A 19,019-nucleotide genomic window follows, 5' to 3' on the forward strand; every position below is an offset into this window, starting at 1 on the left:
TATTAGCAGATGTTAATTTATACTGCCAGAGGCAGCTTGTTATCCTATTATTCATTACAGATACCTGCTCAGTCTGACTCTGACAGACAGACTTAAGGAGCAAATGTGGGAGGGGGCAAGTACTGCAACAATAATCCTACTTGAACAACTATTGTTGTGGTTCAAACTGAGCTGTTTTGCAGAAAATCCTTTTCTGAAGCCATACTATAAACTAATTTTTACAACTCTTGAAATGTAGCAATTCTTTTATAATTGTTTTTCCTGTACCACCATACTGGAGATGTTTTAGCTCCCTAATTTCTGAATCATAAATACTTTGAAACACAGATAACTCCAGTATAAGTAGTGAGTTATAAATTCTAGTATGAGCAACTGCCATTTTCCTTGTCGGCAACTGTAAACCCACCTCAGGAAATGAGCGCCAATTCACATAACTTTCTTTTACTCCACCCACTTATAAATTAAGAGTAGTGAGCATTGCTTTTTTTTTTTTTTTTATAATGTACAAACCTGTGCCCCCTAATTTCATACAGACTTAACCTCTAAACAAAAAGAAACAAGTTAAACAGCACACCCCATCAAAGGCCGGGATCACGATGAGCATCAAATGAGCAGTTGCGTAAGGCTAGTAGAATTCAACAGCCTACCAATGAAGAAACACAGTGAAAACAAAATGCAAAAAATTTGAATAGGCTGGCATATACCCTCATGACTTGTGTGAGTAATCCTCTTCAAATGTTTTCCTAATACATGGTAATGGGATCTCTTCACAATTATATTACACAAACACCTACCCCCCACAAGTTCCATCTGCACCAAAGCCTGTAAATGTAAGAATCTCCCCTCCTACCAAAATGCATCACCCTGTCAGAAACCCTTCTGCTTCAAAATGAGCTGTGGCACAGCATCATAACAATCCTGGCAAGGGTTACAAAACCAGCAGCCCACAAACTACAATTAACAACTAGGATGTAAAATCAGGGAAACAGGGCAGGCCTCAGTTGCAAAGTGACCCTGAGCAAATACAATCAATTTCACTAGGAGACAAGATGGTTTCTTGTCACTGTCAATCCAATCTGCAGCCTTTTCACAAAATCCAAGCAATGCACTAGTAGTGAAGTCAACAGACACAAAACCTGGTACCTGGGTGAACACCCCTCCAACGCAAGACAAAAGTGAAGCGTGCTGCGAGCATCAGTCATGGCCACTGACAGCAAGATCCAAGCACCCGAAACAGCTCTCTTGCCAGCAGCAAAGCTCAAGCTGCCATTATGTACCCAAAACTCTGCCACTGTTCCTCCTGTGAAAGCCGGAAGTCATAGAAATAACACTAGCGTGAACCACCGCAACACGTGTGCAGACACCAATGGCAACCTTACTAACAGCCAGGTCAGCAACCACGCCAACTCTCCTAAAATGAAATTCAAGTTTCTTCTTTTTTTTTTTTTTTTTTAAAACAAAGCTTCCCCCCAACTAGAGGATGCAACCCACTGAATAGCAATATAACCCCTGCTCCATCTGAACAACCATAGTAGAAAAGTCTACTTGTCTGCTGAGTGAGTCCCTCATGTCAGAAGCCCGCAAAACAGCACCGCCCGTCACCCATGACTCCATTGAGCCCAATGCAGCATCAACAGTCCTGAAAACCCACAATACACCACCACCCCCAATGAGCCGAGAACACCACCAGCAAGCAAACTGAAATCACAATTTTTTTTTTAAATTATTTTAAACTGTGCAACTGGAAGACACAGCAAAACCCCCACCCTCCGATGACTGGACTGGACTGAACACAAGTTATCATTACCAACAACCTTTGGAATTGAGCCTTACTTACCTCCTCCATACCCCACCACTCTAAGGCCTACCAGACCACTCTTCCCTTCAGGTCGTCACGGGCGAGAGCCTGCTGTAGCAAGTTCACGCCAAAATGTAATTGCTTACCTGGCTACACTTGTCTAAACCCCTTAAGCCCCTCCCCACCCTTATCTCATTTCCTCCCAATCATCCCTCCCTCCATTTAACCATTTCACCTCCCCAACCCAACTAATTCCCACTAATATAGCACTCTAACCCCTCTTGAAGATGTCCCAGGACAATTTGGTTTGTTGCCAAACCTCATTTATGGTTATATGTTAACATATCATCCTTCAAAAAGTATAAATCTGAGCAGTTGATCATATCTTCGTGTGTATTTAAGTAAAAAAAAACACAAAGACTTGACATACTTCCATCACCTTTTCCACTGGTTGGTGGATATGGCACTAAATAATGAAACAAGCTCATTACATAAGTTATCCCCCCAAAATTTAAAATATCTGCATTTCCATAATCATTATGAAAGACAGATATGTTTATTTTCAATTCCCTGTAGTCTAAAGACACACATCTTGTGTAACTTTCTGTACTTGATATTGCTTTCAGTTGCTTTCTGCTTTAAGACATTAATGCAAATATTAAAACTATGCTACATTACAAAGATCCTCTTGCATGTTTCTGTCCCTCACAATCATGTGCACATGGTGAATGGCAATCCTTTATTTTCTTTCTGCCAGCAACAATTAAAGCAAATATTACAAATATGTCATATTTCATGCACTGTTGTAAGATAGTATATGTTCATTGTTACAAACGCCTTTCACTCCAAATTCTTGATACAAGAAATGTTTTTCAGCACCTTTTTGGAATCCTGACTCAGACTGTCTGAATGTTGTGATTTCTGTTTGCATTGGTTATTACAGTACTGTTAATTCTACAAAGTGGATCTGAGGGACAGTGGTACAACTAAAGCTAGGAATGGAGAATGGATTCACTAGAAATGGAACAGCTACTGATAATTTTTCTGACTGGCTGGTTTAGATCACCTGATATTATGTCATGGTGCTGCCGGTTTACAGGATCCAGTGGATTACACCAAAACAGATGACTACAAATGATTTAACACCGAGACATGGACAATTTAATTTTTTTACAAAAAATCTTGAAAATACTGCATTCTTCCAAGGAATGGAATGTGAAATGCAAATAACGAGGCAGCATACAAATACAAATCCCACTGTAGGTACCATGAACACACACAAAAGGTGTTGGTTTAAGCATGCTGTGATACTACTGTGACTTCAAGCTTAATTTACTTCAAGAAATGCAAGAAAAATACATATAGTAATGAATATTGTTTCCCTACTTTGCAGGTTGTTCTTTGTACAGAAACTGAGCAACACTATGAAACTATATGCATTAAAAGAGTCTCAGCACAATAACCAGAACTTAATGACCATCTGGATTAGTGGGAAGTGGGATGGTTACTATAAGTCAGGTCCTGTACATGTTGCTTGGTGTTTACAGTTTTACCAGCACGTGGCTTGGAAGTTACAGATCCGGAAGAAGGCATGATGAAATAGCCCATAAATGCATTTTTTTTACAAATTAGAAAAGTCCTGTTGCAAAAAGATCTGACAAATAGGATTGCCCCAAGGATGATCAGCAGAAAAGGTATTCACAGACTGTTTGCTGCACCAAGAGGGGAATTACTTGCATTGTACCAGCTCATCCTCCATTTCAGCAGGTCTACTGGCTCCTTTCTTAATGTAAAACACATCCTCTAAAAAATATGCTTCTAGGAATAAAACTCAGGTCATCCATGTTTTTAAGTACAAGACCTGCAGAACTCGACACACCAGGGTTCTTAGCTTTTTGTGGAACAGTTCTACTACAAGAGATACTGTGTAAGGGGTTTCTTCTCTAGCTGTCCTAGGAGTGAGGAGTAAGGTTGCCTCTTCCAAAAAGGAGTGTGCAGAATCATCCTGCCTCTTCCTGCCCTTGACTTCTACAGGATTCTGGATAAAAGAAAAGTTAGATATGTGTAGAGAAGGAGGATGCATTAGAGGAAGGAAAAGCCACCACCTGCCACATGTGGTTTCCAAATCAGCTAGAAGGCCTTCGGAGACAATATCATTGCTGACATTCCATTTATGTTGATATGCTGCTTCATCTGTTTCTGAGTCCATTGATTATTACCTTTAGGCTCTATGATTGTGCACCCCCCCCGGCTATGTCTGTTGCATTGTTAGTAAAGACTTAACTGTAGGGGTTGTGGAAGAAAATGTATCCCTTACTGGCTAAAATACAAGAAGCACACCAGTCAAACTCTTTCTGTATACACTGCAAAACCAGAAGTATTTTCCCTAGGGGGTACAGACATTTCTCCCACAGGTTCTTTCGCTACTACTGCATTTTCACATGTGATGTCTTGCCAGGGATTTCATTAGGATGATGACTGCAATGTAACCAAGGGACCAAGGAACTCCCTTGCTGTGAGTATGGTCCTCTGTGAGTATTGCAAGAAGAGATTCCTTAAGAACAAAACTTTTTCAGGACATAGGAGGACTCGGTTCAGGGCTGTGAACAATAATGTTCCCAGAAATACTATGGATGTGCTCTGTATTAGACCAGACCTTGGTAGGTTCACAGATAGCCTCATGTTCTGGGAACAGTTGAGAGAATACAGAAGCTTTTCCTGCAGTGTCTTCTTGCACTGGGTTTGTAGAAGGCAGCTGTCTAAATGCAGATACATAAGCATTGTCTTCATACTTAGGAAGGCCACTACTGGAGTAAGACATTTCATAAAAACCTTGGATGCAGTAGGGTAACTGATGACATACTTACAAACATAAATCATAATTGCTGGTGCATTTATCAATCATCTGATCCTTTGACATGGCTGACCACTCAGTATTACTTGTTCAAATCTTACACCTTGGCATCAGCTTAGAAACCACTCAATAGTTCAATAGATTCCTGTCCAACAGTTGTTTCAATGTTAAGATCAGCTCTTCCATATCAAACAATGTCTTCACTCACCTGGGAGTTCCATGGGGGCCAGTACTCAACCCTTTATTATTTTCCATATTTATAAACAAACTATCCTTTTACCTGCCCCAATGATAACTTATAGCCATTTATAGATCTAACTCTGAACATCATGTCAATCAAATCCAGCTAAAACAGACCTTCATGAACTAAATAACTGACTCTGCTCTAATGACCTTCTTCTCAACCATAAAAAAAGATTATGCTCTTTAACACTAAGAAAAGACTTACCAAAACTCCCAGCTGTCCCAATATTATGCACCTGGTCAAGAATCTGATGGAAATAACCACTTCATTTAGAAGCTTTGCCATTTGTTTCAACTAGTACTTCAGCTTTTAAGACACATTCAAAAATTTAGAATCAAAATCAATCACCTCCATTTCTGTGCTAATAAAAATATTAATATTCTTCACCCCAATAGCCAGGCTGGCTATAGGCAAAGGTGTTCTGCTTGTACAATGGGAACTTGGCTTACCTCTGTTTGCCACCATCTCAAATAAAAAACCAGCAACTTTGCAAACCTTATCAAATAAAATATGTTGTTTCATCCCAAAATCCAATCAACATGAACATCACTGCCTCTCTCTATGCATGTCAAGCTTCTAGGCTCCGTATTCTTCAAACTACTCCACCAAGACCCCCCTCTTGCAGCCACCTCATCTTACAACCTAAGATGCAATGCTACAGGTGGCCCTATACTTCAGAGGTATGGTAGTGGACTTGGGCGTATTCAGGCCCAGAAGGTCCACATACCCTCTTTACTGGTTCTGATACCTCAAGGGACGCCAATTTAAAATACTACCTTGTGAATCTGAGGATTCCCACAGAGAAGACATTATCTGCTACTAGACCTGAATAAATCATCTCCTCCTCATCCATACTAGAGGAATGAATATCTGAGAGGTAAAGGTTTACTATCAGAATCAAAATAGATACATTTTACTTAGCATTTGGTGCCACTATTTCTAGGCAAGTTATGCAGTGAGCCACTTCGGAAAAAGTGGCCTACATGTCTGTCAAACCTACCACAGGGAAGTAGCCCAGGAGGATGTGTTGGGAGTATCTGCCATGTCTGTCTCCAGAGGCATGACAGGACAGCATGTAAAACAGATGCCAAGTCTAGGGACTGGGAACACATATCCATACATTCAGTACAGTCTGTATCCTCTGTCCTACAATATGATAGAGAAGTTGTCTTCCATTCTTTATACCAATTTTCAAAGTCCCCTCTGGATTACATATCTGTCGAATATCTCTGTAAAATAGAGCTGTACAGTCAGAAATCAGACCAAACAACTGCATACTTTCTCAGTGAAACTTAGCTTATGCATTTTGGGAAAAAAAAAGATACAGCCTTACATCCTTCTGATGGAAAGGGACTACGCAATGACACATCCATGGAGGTCTGGGAGTCTGGCTGTCCAGGGCAGATGCTGCCTGTGGCAAGTTACTATATTTTATGGGATTTACAACAACAGTGACTCCCATGGAAAACATAACTAATTTGTGTAGTTTTACATGTGCTATCTGTAATGCTATAAACAGCACCTCACTTCATCATATGAAGATTATGTATTCCATTGTATTCTGTTTCTGTAGTCATTCATTTGATATACTGAACTTTTGACTAGTTAGATTAATTATCCTCAGTTTCATTATGTGGACTTTGTTATAATTCAGTATTAATTATTTTGGAGCTATAGTCTCCTAAGATTGTTTTGGAGTACTATGAAGATTGCAGGGAACTTTCCCATCTTACAAAGCATATACAGTAAGGTCTAACAACAAAGACCTTGATTGTGCAGGCTTGTGGTACAGTGAGGATTGGGGTTGATCTCCTTTCCCCACTGTAGTGTGCTCTTAGAGTTTGTACATATAATTAGCAGGGGGGATGGGGTGTGCATGGTGGTTTGCTCCCCTGCAAAAATGCAGATTTTCTGTCCGTTTTTTTTTTTTTTTTTGACTTGCTGTGTTTTTGATGTTCTTGATTCAGTCTTCTAATGTTCATTCATGTTAGCTTTCCTCCTTTTGATACAGACACCACACAAATACACACACACACACACACACACACACACACACACACACACACACACACATTATTACAGCTTAACTAGTACTGCTGGTTATACTGCAATTGTCTAATGGTAGAAGTCCTTGGACAAATATAACTACACAGAGTTAACAATCACCTACATATATACATACATACATACACATACAAACACGTAACATATATTACATATATGTATCACTGAAGTTCATAAGTTCATAGGTGTTTACTAGGCTAACAAGCATAAGGGTGTTTTTAAGCCTAGCCATAAATTCCAACTCTCTGACAAGTTCTGATACCCTTGATAAGTGTAAGCAGGGGCTTGGGAGATGAAACATTTACAAGCAAGGGCCTGGGAGATGAACCATGTACAGGTTACCTATTTGCATTAGAGATATAGGTCTCAAACCAAGGATGAATTTCCGGTTTCCATTCCAGTTGTCCAAGTTGCACTTGAATTGGGTTAGGGAGGAATTTTGCTTCACGTGATGGGGAGCCTGTTCCATAGATGGGGTAGTCTCTGGGATATATACCTATCTCTGCAGCAGGTCCTATTTATATTACAGGCAAGGTTTAAGTCTTTAGAACATGTAATTCTACTAATGTTTGTTTTCTGGATATGCAGGAAGTCCATCAGAGTGGGGTCTGACAATGCCCTGTATGCCAGGCATAGATCTCCCCTCAAAAACTTGTAGGAGACAGAATACAGGGATAGGGCCTTGAGACAGTCTGCATAAGACATATTACTTATGCCTGTATTCTTTTAGTGAGGAACCTCTGTGGACATTCTAGTTGTTGGATATGCCTGGTTAGGTACATACCAAAGGGTGCATTGTACTCAATGATAGGTCTGATAAATGCCAAATACAGTGGAACAATGACTTCCTTGGACTTAGACTCCATACCTTTGTTTATAAGTTGTGCAACATAGAATGAATTCCTCACCACTGTAGACACATGATGATCAAAGGCTAGATTACTATCTATTTGTGTCCTGAAATCCTGGACTGTTGGGTCAACTCTAAGATGTGTGTTGTCAATATGATAGTTAGCAGGGATGGATTACTTCCCAAAGGATACTATTATCCATTTCTTGGCATTTTAGTTTTAGTCTATGACTCTGACACCAGTTGTTTGTCTGTGTCAGCCCCTCCTGGAGAATATTTGTGTTGGTGTGGGATTCAATGATAACTCCTAATTTGCAATCTTATGCAAATTAGTCAGCCAGAGACCACTGACATTGGACTTGACTTCAGAGAAGTAAATGCCAAAAAAGAGCGGTCCAAGGACTGATCCCTGAGGGACACCACTTGTGGTTGGCCTCTTTGTAGAGTTCTATCTTCCTGGATCCTGTCTGTGAGCCAGTTGGCTATCCAACAGGTGACATACGAGGCTGTACCTGTGTAACCGGTACCTCTGGTTGCACTACAAATGTCCAATAACAGAAGGGGATGAAAAGATATCCAATCTGCTCAGTAAGTGCACTTAGCTTTCAGTTTCACTATTGTCTTTTCATCTCCCTGTACCTTTCTCCATATATGCAATGCCCTCTTGATTGGATCTGTGAATCCCCCTTCCCCTCTCCCTTCTGCTCATTCATTCATCCATTCATTCCACGCTCTGTCCTTTTGAATAAGAAGTTTATCAAATCCAGGGAGTAGTTGGTTTCAACAATCTCTGCCTATGCCACATCCCCAAGCCTTTCGGTTTGGGGTGGCCACTTCACATTTCCCAAGTAACAGGATGTACACCCCTGTCATGTCTCCTTCTCCTTCGTCATCTGGTTTCTAATGAGAACTCCAGCTCCTTACTCTCTCTCTCTCTGTCATAATAAACATTCCTCCTTGTCCTACAAACCATTGTAGAGGCTTTTCTGTGAACTCCTTGTAGCTTGACAGCTGACTCTATGTATACATTCCAAAACAGTACCCAAAGTGTGGCCCAATAAAATGGAAGCCCTTCTTTCCTTCTGCATTTTTAACATCTAAGGATACTTTCCAGTATCCTGTTCACTGCTTCCACTGCCCTCTCAGTCTAATCCAGAAAGTCCAATCCAGACATTTTAAATGATGCCAGATTAATGGCATCACTTCCACACACCCTAAGTGATACTTCACACCAATATTATTGTGGCTCAAGTACTGTATTTTGCATTTGTCTTCAATGAACCCCAGCTGTCATCCTTCTTCCCACTTACTCAGCCTTACCAATTCTGTACAGGGTTTGATTCTCATCTTTGTCATCTAGGCCCACAGAGGTTATTTCTCCAATGAATTTGGCACTTAGACCTATCACTGAGTACAATGCCCCATTTCATATGTATCTAACCAGGCACATCCACAGTGGTTCTTCACTAAATGAATACAGGTCATAAACAACATGCCCTATGCAGACCACCTCAAAGCCATATCCCTGCATTCTGTCTCCTAGAGCCTATTGAGAGAAGATCTATGCCTAGCATATAAGGCATCTTTGGATGCCATGCTGATGGACTTCTTGCATATCCGCAAAACAAACTACCCATTATAAAGACTTATACCATGCTTATGAAATAAATACAACCTGCCTGAGGATGGGTATGTATGCCAGGCACCACCCCTTCACTGGAACTGGCTCCTAATCCATGTGAAGCAGAGTTTGTCTCTAACCCAATTCAAGTGCAACTTGGACAACTGGATGGGGAACTGGAAATTCACCCCTGTTTTGGCACCTATGTCCATAATAGGCACAGACAACCTGTAAATGGTTCATCTACCAAGCCCCTGCTTATACTTCCAAGGGTACCAGAACTTGTCAGAGATTTGGGTTGCATGGCTAGGCTTAAAAAGGCCCCAGTGTTTGTTAGCCTATAACATACCTATGAACCTATGAATACTGAAAACCACCAGACGCTGCACTGATCCGTGTGGTACTCTTCTACTCTTTACTTATTCTTTACCATCACAATCCTCTTTGTTCTACTCTTTACCATGATGCATTTCATCTCAGCAGTCTCAGCCCAACCGGGAAACCCATTCCAGCTATCTGTATGGGACTAAATTAAAGGCCCTGGTGAAGTGAGGTACACTACGTCTGACAGTACTCTCCTGTTCTCATGCAACCAGTCAAAAAACTGGATCAGATTTCCCTAACAATTCCTTCTGGCTGTGAACTTCTGATGGTTGTTGTCATCTAGTTATATACGGCTCTGCTGGCACAAACAAAATACATGAATGCATGCATAGTGCCATTGGCTTAATGACATTCGTGTACCATTTGATAAAGTTTTGACCACTTGCAATTGTGCTTTCAGCTCATCATCTGATGAAACTGATGACATAAGAATGCCATTTGATCTGATAAATGTGCAAAAGCAACATTTAAAGCAGGAAAGCTGTAGCACCAAGAAAATATCAGTCTGGGACAGGAATGTAACACAAAGGAACTTGAGTGGGATGGAGTGTATAAATATTTGGGAATTGAAGAAGGATTGCCAATAAAACATGATCATATATGAACACAATTCAGTAAGAAATATTTCAAAGACCAAAATTAATACTGAAAAAAGCCCTGACATCTAGGAACAAAGTCCAAGCTATAAACCAATTTGCTCTTCCTATTCTAACTTACAGTTTTGGGGTGACTGACTGGCCCTAAAAGGTACTGAATCAGGTGGACAGGAAAAAAAGAAAAATGCTTCATGCTTATCAAATGATATAAAAAATAGTGTACACCAAGATTATGTATTCCTCGTTCTGAAGCTGCTAAGGGCTTCCTCAAAACTGATTACATGTATAGATCTGCAATCATAGGACTGCATACATATCTGCTGACCACAAAGATCCAAATGTTGTGAACGTTTTAAAACATGAGGATAACAAGTCTATGATGGCTTCCCTGCTTAGTTAACAGAAGCATATCGGTGTCAAGTGGGGATGGAAATCAAACCGGAAGTAGACAAAAATCAGGCAAAAACTGAATGTGCCAAAAGATATATATATATATATATATATATATATACTCCTGGAGCAACCTCATATCAATCAGGATCTGAAGCAGGAATGTTTAATGAGAGGTAAATCTAAACCAAAAGATGAAAGGTTAATATTGGTGGTCCAGGATAGTGGACTATGTACATGCTGGTTTAAAAAGTCTAATGACCATGTGGGAGAAACAGACAAATGTAGGTTTTGTAAAACAAAACTGGAAACAGTCGTATATCTTGCTGCTGGTTGTGATATACTGGACTATATGAAGAGAGACATGATTGAGCTTGCTGAATATGTGTCGCAGGCAGGTATGTCCCTAGCCTTAAGCAGCCTTCTACCATCACCCAGAATGATGCTTCAATACAAACAGAAAATGATTGACTTTAACAATTGGCTTAGTTTCTGCTGTATTTCCAAGGGATTTAGTACCTGACAGCCTGGGAAGACATGATTGACAGGTCACGATTCTTTGTCAGAGATGGCCGGGATTTAGTACCTGACAGCCTGGGAAGACATGATTGACAGATCACGATTCTTTGCCAGAGATGGCCTGCATCTGTCTCCCTTGGACTTCTGGCAAAGGCTCTTGCCTCTCTATAGTGCCTTTTTTTAGGCAATGTCATGAGGTCAAAACTACCAACATGAAAATTTCATCAAAACACAAATTAAAGGTCATGCTGCTAAACACTAAGAGTCTAAACATGAAACTGCACTCAGTGCAAGCATTCTTAACCTTGGAAGATGCTGTCATTTGTGCAGTCAGAGAAACCTGGTTCAAAGCTGTGGAGAGCACACCAGCCATACCAGATTCCTCATCCTACCATACATTCAGACCCCAAACGATAGGAAGCAAATCAAAAGGAGGTAGAGTTTCAATATATATTAAAGACATACACATCTCCAGGTTGGTTAAAGACTATGATGCAAATGAGACACTCCAGATACAGTTAACCACTGACAAGACCCATATTCAAATCATAGCTAGCTACAGGCTCCCAGCTTTGACTCAAGATGCCCACCCCACCTATCTGGACCTCTTCGAATATATCAAGATTCAACCCTTTACCCTGATCCTGGGCAACTTTAGCTATCCAACCATATATTGGTAGGACTACTCATGACAAAACACAAATGCCCAGAGATTCCTTGATTTCATCAGTTCAAATGCCTTGGACCAGCTGGTCGACATCCCCACAAGAGGTGATAATATCTTGGACTTACTATTAACCAAAGTGAATAAACACTGCAGCATCCCTATAGTGTCATCCTCCCTGGTAAGATCTGACCACAAAGTGGTCACTTTTGAAGTCACCATCTCCCCTGACTACCGGTAGTTAGGGTCAAACAAAAAAAAAACTTCTACAAAGCTGATTACAACCTCTTGAGGGTTTGTATAAACAGCTTCACAGTCCTCTCCCTCTCCATAGGAACTGGCACAAATGTCCAAACCTACACCATAGTACTATATGAACATTTATATAGCTGTATGGAATCAGGAATACCTAACAAGACAAAATCCTCCACCTCGAGGAAGAGTAAACCTGTCTGGTAGAGATCTGCAATAAATAAACTCAATAATAAAAGGAAAAAATTGCTGTCCAGGACCAAGAAGGAACTTTGCATATGTCTGCAATCTCAAAGGAAGCACTCAGATCTGCTCAGAAGTGGTGGTCAAGGTCACCACATACACAAATGCCATAGATACAGCCAACCTGCTGGCAGACAAGTTTGGTGAAAACTTCAGCCCTCTGTCCCTCCATCAGTAAATCAGGACATCCCCAGCACCTTCCCCCCTCCCCTTATCTCTAGGGAACAAGTCATCACTGCCCTCTCAAAAGGAAAAAATACAGCCTCCATGGGACCTGATAACTTCCCAGACTGCATCCTACATGAACTAAGGCAGGAACTTGCAGCACCATTAGGCACCCTATTCAACCAAAACCTGAGTACCAGCTTCATCCCAGCCAAATGGAGGACAACCACTGTCATCCCTTTGCACAAAGGTGGAGCATCCACAGTTCCAGGAAGTTACAGGCTCATCAGCCTAACTAGTCTGATTTGTGAAGTAATAGAATAGATTATCAAGGACCTCATTAACAAGGACATCAGCAACCTCCAAACACTTGATCCTACACAGTTTGGTTTCATCAAGGGGAGGTTATGCCTGTCAAATTTGGTTGACTTCTTTGAGACAGTCCCCAAAGCCATGGACTAGGGGAAGATGGTGCACACTGTCTAGCTTGTCCTGGCCAAACTTTTGATATTATTCCCCACTGAGATATAATAGATAACAACCAGGCATCAATCTGTATGTTATGAGATGGAGAGCAAACTTGCTCACTGATAGAACCCACGTAGTCAAAATAGTGGAAGCCACATCAAGCAGTAGACCCATAACTAGCGGTGTACCCCAGGGGTCAGTCTTTCATGCCTCTGTTGTTTGGGATATACTTTTCTGAGGTGCAGGCCCAAACCAGTGGGCTATGCCTGACCAAGATTGCAGATGACTGCAAGCTGGGCACTGTCATCAATTCTCCTAGTGATGTGGATATCCTCCAAGAGGTTCTCACTCAAACAAATGACTGGTGCCAGAAACATGGCCTCAAACTGAATGCCAAAAAATGCATCATTATTCCCTTTCAGAAGAGTGACGTCCCCACAAATTATCGCATTAATAACAAGGTCCTAACCATGCAATCAATCATGAGGGATGTGGGCACCAAGGTAGAGAGCAAACTGACTTTTGACCACAATATTGCCTCTGTTGTACAGAAAGCTTTCTACATGGCCCACCTCATAAGGAAGGGTATCTCATCCGGGACAAGGTGGTCATAACATCCCTTATTCTTCCCTTATAAGACCCATTATTGAGTACAACACCCCTTTCGGCATGTACCTCACAAAGCAAATGCAGCAGCTGAAGAGGCCACAGAGGTTCCTCACCAGGAGAATCCAGGGCCTCAAACATCTACCCTACACAGATAAGCTAAAAGCCCTGTCCCTCTACTCAGTCTTCTACAGACTCTTCAGAGGTGACCTCTATCTGGCATTTAAAGCAATCTCAGACCCAGCCTTAATGGGACTGCTGCATATCCACAAGTCAAGCTCCACTCGAGTAACTCACATGAACAGGCTCAACCTGGTCTGTGACATCAATAGGACTTGTTGGCGGGACAGATTTGTGTCTCAGCAACTCCCCCTTCTGTGGAATAGACTCCCTCTCCATGTCAAGCAGAGTACCTCATGACCCATTTTTAAACACAACTTGGATAACTGGATGAGGAACAGGAAATACATCGCTGGGATTCCACCTGGTTGCCTGTTGGAGAGGGACATCTGGTGCTGACTTGTCAGAACATGGGCTAAATTCTTAGCTAGGCTTGTAAGGGCCTCAGGTCCAATAGCCTAGTAACCTCCTATGATCCTATGATCCTATACTAAAGGCAGAGGGCCTGTATAATGAAAGGCATCATAATGTGGTAAGATTGTTGCATTGGGAATTAGACAGACATGAAGCATTAGAAACATAAGCCACAAATCATTATAGAATGATGAAATTTATATCACATAGGATCGCCCATTATGAACAGCTCAAAAAATACCCAATATAATGAAAAAAAGACAAAAGTAGTGTTGATAATTGAATTTGCTATACCCAGTGAGTAGTGTCTTACATACAGAGTGACACAAAGTCATAAAATACCAGGATTTGCAGGCAGAAATGAGGGAAATGTGCAAGCAAACACCCAGACAGTTCCAATGGTAGTAGGAGCAATGTGTCTTATAAAAAACATTACAGTTGTATTTTGATATGCTACCGATAGATGTAACTCCATTGGAATTACAGAACGAGTCACATCTGAGCACATAGCAGATGCTGCGAAGAGCATTTTTGGCTAACATCAATGACTGAGACAATACTTACTTAATGAACTTTAATCATACATTGACTTATGAATGGGGTCCATTCCCATCATGGTACTAAAAACCCAAAAGACTTGGAGAAACTAAACCAAGGAAAAAGCATTGGGTTAATACTATACAGTGACATAAACACCTAAATACTTTTCTAAACCTAGATCAGGTTTTATATCCTATATATGAAATAAATTCTTCCTAGTCCTAGATTCTAGTCTCGCTGAATCCAAAGTGATTGCTTGGAATATCATGTGGTTCAAAACCCTAGGAGATACTTCTTAGGCAAAAAGGTATTATTAGTCATCTCCCCCCAACAGTAGAAATGTTGCTTTTTATTGTAGATGGGATATGACCAAAGGATGCATACAAGGCAGGGATAACAAACTTCTGTTATGTATTTCTGTTTTCCTGATTGATTTCTTTTATGCTCTTTTACCCTAGGATATGACAATGTGTGTATTCGGTGGCACAGAAATTGTGTAGCAGCTTTGTTTTCCTATTCTCTAATGGTATTTTGGCACTGCACATTTACTCTAAACGTCCTTCCCTTCCTATAAACCTGTCATACTTCTTTCCAAATATAACTTATATGAATGGCAGAACGTTCTCCTGGCACACTACTCATTTGTGTAAGTGGGCTAACCTTAGCAAATTATTTGCAAAGTAAACCAAAATATCTCCAGTAATTTCCTGTCCTGGTTCATGCACTTCTGAAATGTAATAGTTTTAAAGCAGTAAGATTATATTACGACATTTCTCTGGCAGTTGTACATTTTATAGTATTTGGCAGACTAAAGTCATGTTCAGAATTCAAGAATCACAAATTAACATCAGTAATTGAGCATTGAATCTGCTATAACTGAAAAGCTTACACTTACCTAATATAGGACAGGAAGGCCAAAAGAAATAGTAAACAGGCTAAAACATCCGCTCTGCCTACAATTCCGGCAACCTGCAAAATGAGCACAAGCTTTAGTCATAATTAAATCAGAAGCAGCCCAGTAAGTAAAACAAGTGCATGCTTTTAATTTCATGTCATTAGTTAAGTGAAGTGAAAGGACTAGTCTCACTGTCGTAATGTGTGATGTCCTTACAGTCACTGTTGCAGTATTCTTTATGTATGGGATTCCCTGCCATGAAAGCCCAGCATCGGCCATTATATCAAACCCTACAGTTATTTAAGGTACGCAGAACATCACCTGTATGCTCCTCAAATAGCGTAGGGCATAAAGGTGATGTCCAGACATACCATCCTCAGAACTTCTTTGCCACCAGTCCGAACGCATCTTCAGATCATCGGGCTGAAATGTCATTTCCGCCAGTTTGAACGCAGTTTTCATTCTCTGGTTCAGCGCCTACATCTTCTTTCTGGTTCTGAGCCATTGCAGATAAGTACCCCACTGGGGTTTTGTTTTTTACTTAGCTTTTTTGTTGCTCCAGGTGGTTCATGCAATCCAGGAAGGGTAAACGACAGTGCAGGAGACAGAGTCCCCAAAAAGACCACTACAATAAATGTCTTTTTTGCCTAGGAGCTTCTCACGATCATACTACCAGTTCAATTTGTCAGGCTTTCATACTAAAAATCTTTTATACTAGTCTGTCTTTGCTTTCTTTGTATCTTGAGAACCATCGACTTAAGCTTTTCGTTAAAGATACAATGGAAGCAATTTCCCGTCCTGAGGGTCAGCTGTTAGGAAAGAAGAAAGTGAATAAGTTTAGACTGGAAACTTCTGCTATCTAACCTCTGCTGGGTGTTTCTCGTGATGTCAGTGAGAACCTGGAGGCCTGACCAGCTTTGTTGTCAGATTCCTCTGCCGCAACTGTGTTGGAGGCCGGCAAGGATCCATCTTGCAGCACCACAGCTGATTATTTCTGAGGAGCCTGGGTGTGTTCCACAGAATGTGGTATATAAACAAACAGGGAGGAATAAAATCTTACCTTTTTTGTTGGTTGGCACTCCTGGTATGGGATCTTGATGTCACATATCAAGTGACTCCAGGCAGTTTACATCCCTTCAGGTCAAAATAGACACTCTGAGCAGGTGCTTAACTCAATCCTCCAATAAATGGATGCTTCACCAGGGATGTATTTCTGGACATTGTCCACCAGTGGGGTACTCCTCAAGTAGATCTATTTGCTGCTTCTCTGAACAGACAACTTCCTCTACTTTGTGCCAGAGTCAAAGGTCCTCTGATATGGAAGGTGGGTGTCTTTTCTTTTTCTTGGAAGGGATGTTTATGCATTCCCTCCCCTTCCTCTCATTCCAAAAGTCCTGTTCAAAATTCAACAGGACGCTCCCAAAATCTTGTTGACTGAGACAGCATTGGTTCCCTCTTCTGCATTTAGCTAAGTGCAATCATCACAAGTTACCTCAAAGGGTGCATCTACTCACAGAAGACAAGGGATTTTTCATCCATCCCCACCTGTCCACTCTTCAACTGATACTGTGGGTGATAGGATTTTGATTCCTCATAGACACCTTTTTTCTGAGGACATCCAGAAAACCTACTACTCAGAAATCTTACTTATCCAAATGAAAGAAGTTTTCTATTTGGTGTCTTTCTCATAACCTGGACCCACTTACTGTGGATGTTCCTTTGGTTCTCTCTTATTTATGTGAGTTGCTCGATACTGGTTTGGCCTATTGTAATATTAAGGCCCACTTAGCAGCTATCTATGCTTGTCTGCATTTATCTCTTCCTTTAGTTTCTAGATTTGAGATTAAACAATTTCTTAAAAGCGTCCTTCATATTAGACCTCCCAGGGAGCCTGTTCCTCCTGCCTGGGATCTTAATTTAATTTTGGAGAAGTTGACTAAGGATCTCTTTGAGCTTGCTGCTTCAGCTTCCTTGTATCATTGTTCTTGGAAGACAGTTATTTTGTTAGCTCTTACTTCTGCCAGATGAGTGTTTAATTTGCAAGCCCTTATGGTTTGTCCACCTTTTTTGATATTCCATGAGGACAGGGTGTCTTTACGTACTAATCCTTCTTTTATGCCTAAGGTGGTTAATGAGTTGTCACTTATGAAGTCTATTTATTTGTCTACTTTTTACCCCTTTCTGCAATCTGACAGTGAGGATGTGCATAGACAACTCAGATTTTATTTAGATAAGACTACAGCTATAAGAAAATCTGATCAGACATTTCTTTCTTTTCATCCTACGTCCTTAGGATTAGCAGTATCCAAACAAACTATTTCTGCTTGGATTTCATAAGCTATTTCTTTTTATTATACTTTTCATTGTAAGAGCCTTCATCCTTTTGCTAAGGCTCATTCTACTACAGCTGTGGCTTCTTCTGGTGCTTTTTTTTTTCAAGGTGTTGAATATTAATTCTATTCTTGAAGCAGCCATCTGGACTTCTGTGCATACTTTTACTAACCACTACAAGTCTAATGGTATCTCCAGTGCTAGAGATGGTTTTGCCATTCCATTCTTCATGGATTCTTAGAGGGCTCTACTGCTCCTTTCTCCTCCCAAGTTTCTTCTTGAGCTTTGGCACTCTCCTGTATATAAAGAATATTGCAACAGTGAATGTAAGGACATAGTACAGTTGTGTAAAATCTTACCAATACAGTAGATGTCCTTCCTTCACTGTTGCAGTATTCACTCCCTCCCTCCTCCCCCTAGTCTTTTTCCTTCTTGGATGTACTGGCAATCTCCTGGGTTTCCTTAGACTGGTGCTCCTATTGGGCAATCACTTCTGAGGATGATACGTAAAAAAGTCACCTTTATGCCCTACGCTATGTGAAGAGCATACAGGTGATGTTTGGCATATCTTAAATCAACAGTCAGCTGTGGTATACTGGCCAACGTTGGGCTTCCACGGCAGGGAATCCCATGCATAAAGAATACTGAAACAATGAAGGCAAGGACATCTATGGTTATGGTAAGATTTTACACAGCTGTACTTTCTGATAGCAGCATAATGAAAAATATAGTAGAACAACAGCACAAGCCAGTTACTCCACTTTGTTTTCTGAGGAACATTAACTCAGAACCATTTTATAAACAGTGTGGCTCAGAATAGGCTAATGTGGTCATAAAAGATAACTCTCCTTAATGTTACAAGTATTGGAAGAACAAGTAAAAGGGCATTTTAGTTTATTCTATTCTTTCATTGTAGATACAGGAAAAAAAGATTGTTATATACCCACAAGCATACATATTATTTGCAGAAAACTCCAGTAACACACAAGGAGATGTGTCAA

General features: G+C 40.7%; 1 protein-coding gene across 1 annotated transcript in view; it reads right to left on the reverse strand.

Moving 5' to 3' along the window:
* The window catches only part of TMTC1 (transmembrane O-mannosyltransferase targeting cadherins 1), a 2,511,834-nt gene that overhangs the window by 1,810,313 nt on the left and 682,502 nt on the right, over positions 1–19,019 (reverse strand). Inside the window, exon 3 of the mRNA XM_044087246.1 lies at positions 15,688–15,761. Coding sequence (XP_043943181.1) covers positions 15,688–15,761 — 74 coding nt within the window. The remainder of the gene's footprint in view (positions 1–15,687; positions 15,762–19,019) is intronic.

Source organism: Protopterus annectens, chromosome 11.part0 (assembly GCF_019279795.1).
Source record: "Protopterus annectens isolate FY-2018-M chromosome 11.part0, PAN1.0, whole genome shotgun sequence".
Taxonomy (NCBI): Eukaryota; Metazoa; Chordata; order Ceratodontiformes; family Protopteridae; genus Protopterus; species Protopterus annectens.